The sequence below is a fragment of the Notechis scutatus genome, chromosome 7 (assembly GCF_049901735.1).
Source record: "Notechis scutatus isolate UNSWTSFEM ecotype Mainland chromosome 7, rNotScu1.2, whole genome shotgun sequence".
Lineage (NCBI taxonomy): Eukaryota > Metazoa > Chordata > Lepidosauria > Squamata > Elapidae > Notechis > Notechis scutatus.
This window is the reverse complement of record NC_142015.1, coordinates 1,187,501-1,195,000: the sequence shown is the minus strand read 5'-3', so window position 1 is coordinate 1,195,000 and position 7,500 is coordinate 1,187,501. Positions and strand designations below refer to the sequence as shown.

Genomic DNA, 7,500 nt, shown 5'->3' with positions numbered 1-7,500 from the left:
CTTCCCCGTTTCTTTCCCACCAGGTGTCCTGAAAATTACCCCTCCTTGCAGCGCAATGAAAGCTGAAACACTCCGGTTCATATAACATCCCCCCCCACAGGCGTTAACACAAATATTAACTAAGATTTTGTCGGCACGTTGGTTCCAAAGCAAAGCGCCTGCTCAACATTTTGCGTTCAAGTCCCTTCTCTTCTCGTACCTGGGCGAAGAACTCGCACGGGAAGCTCCACAGGCTCTTTGTGGAGTAAACTTCATAACGCACCCACAGGAGCCCAAAGAGGTTAGCCACCACTGCCCTAGAGCCAGACATGACTGGACAGGTGAAACCTTTACCTTTATATATGGAATATATTGAAGAATTGGCTGGTAGTCTTGCTTCAGGAGGGCCATGTTTGGGTGGGTGGGTGTTTTAGGGCAGGGGTCTCCAACCTTGGCAACTTTAAGACTTGTGGACTTCAATTCCCAGAGTTCCTCAGCCAGCAAAGCTGGCTGAGGAACTCTGGGAGTTGAAGTCCAAAAGTCTTAAAGTTGCCAAGGTTGGAGACCCCTATTTCAGAGGATTTCCAGCAGGAATCCTTACATAAGATCTGGTCTTATTTGTTGACATCTCCCAAATTTCTGGATTGTTTGGAAATGCTCCATTCCTGTACAAGAAGCGTTTGCTAAATCCTCTATTTCTGGTTTAAAAGTGTGTTTGGATGTGTTTTGTCAATGCCTCGTTCAGCTGGGCACTCAAAAGGAATAAAACAGCTCCTATTGTGGGAAGTTTGAAATGAATACTTCTTTTGAGTTTTCCTGCAATCATCTTGTTATCCTCTTGCTTCATTTCCCCACCCCCTCTTGTCTCATTTACTACTTTTTTTATAAAAAAAAAAAACTGAGATCTCTTTCTCAGCTAGGCATGGAGGTTGGTCCAGACAGAGCCCTCCAAAAGAAAAGGGGAAAAGGAAGCACTCCAAAACTGATGGGGGAGTTTGGGGGTGTGAAGAGAGAGAGAGAGAGAGAGAGAGAGAGAGAGAGCAAAATGGTCTTGCCTTAGCTAAATATTCAACATGCATTAAAAAAGAGATCTGAAGGTGTTTTTTTTTTCTGCCTGGTTTCTTTCTGTATTGGTCATTTTTGAAACGAAGACCAAAACAGTTGGAAAGTGGTAGAAGCTAGTTTCATAAAAAGGACTAGGGGAGATATGATAGCAGTGTTCCAACATCTCAGGGGCTGCCCCAAAGAAGAGGCAGTCAAGCTATTCTCCAAAGCACCTGAAGGCAGGACAAGAAGCAATGGGGGGAAACTAATCCAGGAGAGAAGCAACTAGAACTAAGGAGAAATTTCCTGACTGAGAGAAAAATTAATTAGTGGAACTACTTGATGTTGGAGAACCATTCTATTCCTTATTCCATTCCATTCTATTCTATTCTATTCCTATTCTATACATTCCTATTCTATTCTATTCTATTCTATTCTATTCTATTCTATTCTATTCTATTCTATTCTATTTTCTCTATTCTCTATTCTATTCTATTCCTATATTATCCTAACTTCTATTCTATTCTATTCTCTGTTCTGTTCTCTATTCTATTCTCAATCCTATTCCTATTCCTATTTTCTATTATATTCTCTATTCTCTATTCTCTATTCTCTATTTCTATTCTATTCTATTCTATTCTATTCTATTCTATTCTATTCTATTCTATTCTATTCTATTCTATTCTATTCTAATTGTACCGCCTATTATTAAGTGTTGTACCTGAGGATTCTTGACTTTTGATGAATGTGTCTTTTATGTACCCTGAGAGCATTTGCACCAAAGACAAATTCCTTGGGTGTCCAATCACACTTGGCCAATGAAAAGAATTCTCATTCTATTCTGGGCCCTTTTGGAAGGGAAAATCTTTGGGTTTTTCGAGTTCTTCGCTCAATCTGCACCTATAGTATCCAGAAGGCAAAACATCTTCCTCCAAATGATTTCTTCCCCTCCCCATTTTTTTTTTTTGCTGGCATGCAACCTGTGGGGGGGAGGAGATTTAGCATTTTTTTTTTCTGTGCAACAGTTTGTGTGGGAAGATCTCATGGAAAAAGGAACTGTAATTTTAGATGTTTGGGTCCTTGTTCCAAGCGGAGAGAAGGAGGGGGGAAGATGTAGTTATGTGACAAATTTAAGAAGTGGCGTGTAACTCAGAAACCACCCAGAATGCAAATCTTTCGTCTGGGGAGACCAGGCTTAGCCCCCGCCCCAACCGAGTTCATTCACAGCCCCTCCGGTCGGTGGGTCTGATGCAGGCCTTGTCCTTCCCTTCTGCTTCCTGCCTCTTGCTTAAAACCATGGAAAATCAATCAAGCTTTCGTAGCTCACAGTGTTTCTCAGCTGCATCGCTGCAAAGGAAGCAAAATGTGGAGAAACTTTTTCAGGCAGTCTGGCTCATGCAATGCAGGGGTCGCCAACCTTTTGGACCTCAGGGACCACCAAACTCATCATTTTAAATCCCGCAGACCAGAGACCCTGGGAAAAATCCCCCAAAAAGTCTGCAGGGAAATTCCCCTCTGAGTTTTCTTCATGATCAATTGTTCTTTATTTGGGCCATCTCCAGCTCCGTTCTCAGGGGGAGAGAGAGACTTTTGGCTCCATGCAAGGAAAGCAGCAGAAGCAGCAGAAGTCTTTCTTTCTCTCCCCCCAAACTCCGCCAGAAACGAGTCTTTGCCGGCGCAGCCTCTTGGAGCAGGAGGCCTTGCAGGGTCCCAAAGACTCATGTCTGGTGGAGTTTGGGAGAGACAAAGAAAGACTTCTGCTGCTTTCCTTGTGTGCAGCCAAAAGCAGAAGAAGAGAGAAGCGGAGAGAAGCAGCCCAGTGGCCAGGCCAGGCGCATGGGGCGAGTGAGGCAAGTTCCCCCCCTCTGCCCTTTCCCCCCTCCCTTCACTCCCTCATGTTGTTCGCAATGCGCGATGCAAGCCTTGTGTTCCCACGGGCCATGTGGGCAGCACAGCCTTGTATTCCTGCACAGCCTGGATTAATTGCTTTGGGGGGGACATTTCTCTGCGAACCACCCAAATTTTCTCATGGACCACCAATGGTTCCCGGCCCACTGGTTGGTGACAACTGGTGCAATGAGATCTCAAAGGAAGGACAGCCACTGGGGTCGGTCAAAAAAAGTCAAAATGGCAACTTCCGTGGCATCGTCACCCCTTGCCATCTTCGCTTCTTTTGAGCTTTCCCTGGAGACATTTCGCTCACAAGCTAGGATCTGAGCAAGCTGAGTTTCTGGGGTTTGAGGACAGCTATTTCCAATGAGGGAATAAACAAGTGTTTAGTACTAAAATGCACATATTCATCAACCTAATGTGATTTATTGTTAAAAAAATGATATAAAAGATACAGAATTGCAAAAAAAAAAAAAAAAGCTTTTATTTGAAGAAATTGGCACCTCAATGCACAAAGCGTTTAGGGCAAACTTTTGCAAGAACTCAACTTGTTTACTATGAAAAGAAACGAGTATAAAATTAGAAATTGAGAGAAGCTTAAATTGCTCTGTTTGCAAATGTGGCTTATCGTTCTTGCTTATTTATATGACTCAAAATAATTTGCTATCCATCTTTTTCTACAATCTGTATCAGAATAGAATAGGAATAGAATAGGAATAGAATAGAATAAGCTGGAAGGGACCTTGGAGGTCTTCTAGTCCAACTCCTTAAGCAGGAGATTGCACACCATTTTCAGACAAATGGCTGTCTAGTTTCTTCTTAAAGACCTCCAGTGATGCAGCACCCATAATGTCTGGTGGCCAGCTGTTCCACTGGTCAATTGTTCTCACTGTTATGAAGTTTCTCCTTAATTCCAGGTTGCTTCTCTCCTTGATTAGGCCTGATGATGTTGCACACATCCCAATGTCTTTGAGTCAGTTTTGCAGATTACACAATTCTCTTCATATGCCACTCCTGGCTCCTTTCTCTGGACGCTTCTGGACAGGAAAGAAAAAAAGAGTGAATTATTGCTTTCCTCAGCAAACCCCCTTCCTGGGTGTGGATGCAGCAGAATGAGCTGCCTTCTCCCCTTGCAAATCTAAGAGGGGGTTTATTCCCAATATGGTTTGGGTTTTGAGTTAACTCTACAGAGCAGGAGAGCAAACTGTGGTTTAATCCTACAACTATTTTTTTTTTTTTTTTGCATCTGATGAACTTCAGAGTTTAATTTCCCTGCAGAGATCTCTCAAATACAATTTGGATAAGCAGTGCTTTATAGGCCAAGTATATTCAATGGATGAGTCAGAAAACAGAAATCTGGCTACATTAACTCATGTTATTAGGTTAAAAGAAGAAAAAGAATTGAGAATGGTGACCTATTTGGATTATTGGAAGGTGAAACAATCTATCATGTTTTTTTTTACATGTCATAGTGAATTATCTTGAGTTTTATGCTGAATAATCAAGTTTATAAAGAAATGCTTTTGAACAAGAAAAGGCTTGTTGGATTCTTCTATAATTGACAGGGTTGGTTCTGTGGCATCAAATGCAGTTTGAAATAACCTTTTCAGGTGGCATTTCAAAACCTCTAAAGATGGGCGGTGTGAATGCAGCAAAAAAGAGATCTGGAGGTTTCCAAAAAAAAACCCAGACAATCATTTGTCTGGAATGGAATAGTCTCTTGCCTTGGGCAGGGGGCTGGACTAGAAGATCTCCGAGATCCCTTCCAGCCTTAGAATTCTATGAAAAGCAGCTCACCAAGGAGACTCCGTTGGGGTGCCAGTATGAAAAGTAATTTCATACCATGTTTTCTGTAGTCAGAATTCACCCTGGACTTCTTACATTGTCCGAGGGTAGATGTGATTAGCTTTTGTATTAGATTCCCAGCTGGCTTCCAACGAGCAAGGTCTATGGGGAAAGCCAAATTCATTTAAAAACAATGATTCACTTAACAACCATGGCCAAAAAAAAAAAAAAAAGATGAGAAAATTGGGTGTCGCTCACATAACAACTGCCAAACAACCAACACTTTTAAAAAAGACAACATAAAATGACTGAAGTCAATATTCTCTCTCTCTGCTCTCTTTTCCAGATCAGGAAGTGTCCTACACCACTGGAGTGAAATCTATTACTTTGTGGAACATCTGGCTCACAAATTTATAAGGTAAGAAATTATGACCAGCTGACAGCATAAGATGTGGGTTGCAGTGGGTTGAGCCGTGTGCCTTGTTGGCACTCTGCATGTTTACTCCAAAGTCACAGCAGTCATGATACTCAAGTTTGTTGACTGCAGCCTTGGCGTCTAATCATGATGTAGGCTAGGAAAGAATCAAGTAGATCTTCTTTTCAGTATGAGCCGTAGAAGAATCCTTCAAGTTTGGGGGTCTTGTAATCTCTTAGGATTTGAAATAGACACCTGACATTAGAACCGTTGTTTAAAAAAGGCACAATGAAGAATGTTCTTCCTGCGTCAATGCAGACAGCTGAGGCTGCCCCAGGAGCTGCTGATGCAGTTTTTCAGATGAATGATTGAGTCTGTCATTTATGCTTCTATGACTGTCTGGTTTGGTACAGCAGGAGAGGGACAGGCTTCAACGGATAGTTAGGACTGCAGAAAAAACATTGGCAACCAGCTTGCCTTCCATTCGAAGACCTGTAGATTGCACAGGTCAAAAAGAGGGCTGAGAAAATAACTACAGGCCCCTCACAATAAACTGTTTCAAATCCTCCCCCTATGATGGTGTTATAGGATATATTGCATGCCAAAGCAACTAGACACAGAGGCAGTTTTTTTCTTCCAGGCCATCATTCTGCTAAACACCTAATTCCCACAGTATTGTTTTATGCCTATCCATTTTGTATGGCTGTAGAATTACTGCTATTATCCTTCTCATCTTCTCTACTATTTCCTCTTATTGGTATCATATTATGATTACTATTACTCTGATGCTTTGCATGTCCATTGAGAGCTTCTGTACCAGAGACAAATTCCTTGTGTGTCTAATCACACTTGTCCAACAAAGAACATTCTATTCTATTTCTATTCATTTTTTTCCTTGTCTTGACTCAAGTGTTCCCTCTTAAAACCTTGTTGTCCCTTTGATTCTCAGCGACAGTGTAGCTGAAGGAAATTTATTGAGCAATTTCAAAATAATTGAGAAAAACACCAAGTTTGTTTTGCGTTTTTGGTTGTTGTTGTTGCCTTGAACTGGATTTCCTCTTAACTGAAGAAAGGGAACACAAGTTTCAAAGAATTCCAAGCAGTTTGTTTCCCTGTGTGTTTTCGTGGGTACAAACTCCGGGAACTTATCGGAACCTGATTAATTGTTTTCAAGGAGGTCTGGCTTTTTTTAGAGGAAGAAAATTGCCACATTCTGAGTCTTAAGGTCTGATTTCTGGCCCTAGTAAGCATTTAAATATACTTTAACTGAGTTGTCACAAAAGGATCTATGATAGGAAAGCTGTGATTTGGTGAGGGGTGGAAAAGTCTCCAAAATTGTTCAAGGTTGCAAACTGCTTTTCTAAATCTCCTTGATTTGTTCTTTTTTGGGGGTTGAAATGGAATAAAAAGCCCTTATTAAGTACTGTAAATAAATCCCTGGCTCTGCTGAGAGTGGAACATCCAAAAAATGATCCTGAGATTAATTTATATTTGTAGAAGAGGCGTGCCTTCGGAATGATGTAAGGAATGGATCTCTGTCGACCAGCAGGGCCAGAAATTATATACAATCTACAGAGACAGCCACGCATGGAATGCACATGGACAGAGATGAGGTTTCATTTCAATAGTCACGGCGGCCATCTTGACTTTTCTGACTATCTGTAGAGGCACTTCACACATTCCACTGGGAGGAAGAATATTGTCATGTTTCGCTGAGAGAGGAAGGAAGGAAGGAAGGAAGGAAGGAAGGAAGGAAGGAAGGAAGGAAGGAAGGAAGGAAGGAAGGAAGGAAGGAAGGAAGGAAGGAGAAAGAGAGGGAGGGAGGAAGAGAGGGAGAGAGAGAGAAGAGAGGGAAGAAGGAAGGAAAGAGAAAGGAGAGAGGAAGGGAAGGAGGGAGGAGAAAGGACAGAGGGAGGGAAGAAGGGAGAGGAAGAGAGGGAGGGAGGAAGAAAGGAGAAAGATGAGAGAAAGGAAGGAAGGAAGGAGAGAGGAAGGAAGGAAGGCGAAAGAGAGGGAGGAAGAAAGAGAGGGAGGGAGGAGAAAAGAGAGAGGAAGGAAGGAAGGAAGGGAAGGGGAAAGGACAGAGGAAGGGAGGGAAGGAGGGAGGGAGGAGAAAGGAGAGAGGAAGGAAGGAAGGAGAAAGAGAGGGAGGGAAGGAGGGAGAGGAAGAGAGGGAGGGAGGAAGAAAGGAGAAAGATGAGAGAAAGGAAGGAAGGAAGGAGAAAGGAGAGAGGAAGGAAGGAGAAAGAGAGGGAGGGAAGGAGGGGGGAGGAAGAAAGGAGAAAGATGAGAGGGAGGAAGGAAGGAAGGAAGGAAAAGAAGGAAGGAAGGAAGGAAGGAAGGAAGGAAGGAAGGAAGGAAGGAAGGAAGGAAGGAGAAAGGACAGA

The 7,500-nt window shown here is 42.5% G+C and overlaps 1 protein-coding gene across 1 annotated transcript in view; it reads left to right on the top strand.

Moving 5' to 3' along the window:
- ANTXR1 (ANTXR cell adhesion molecule 1) overlaps positions 1-7,500 on the top strand; it is a 106,978-nt gene that overhangs the window by 5,578 nt on the left and 93,900 nt on the right. The window contains 1 exon segment of the mRNA XM_087969595.1: positions 5,045-5,116. Coding sequence (XP_087825721.1) covers positions 5,045-5,116 — 72 coding nt within the window.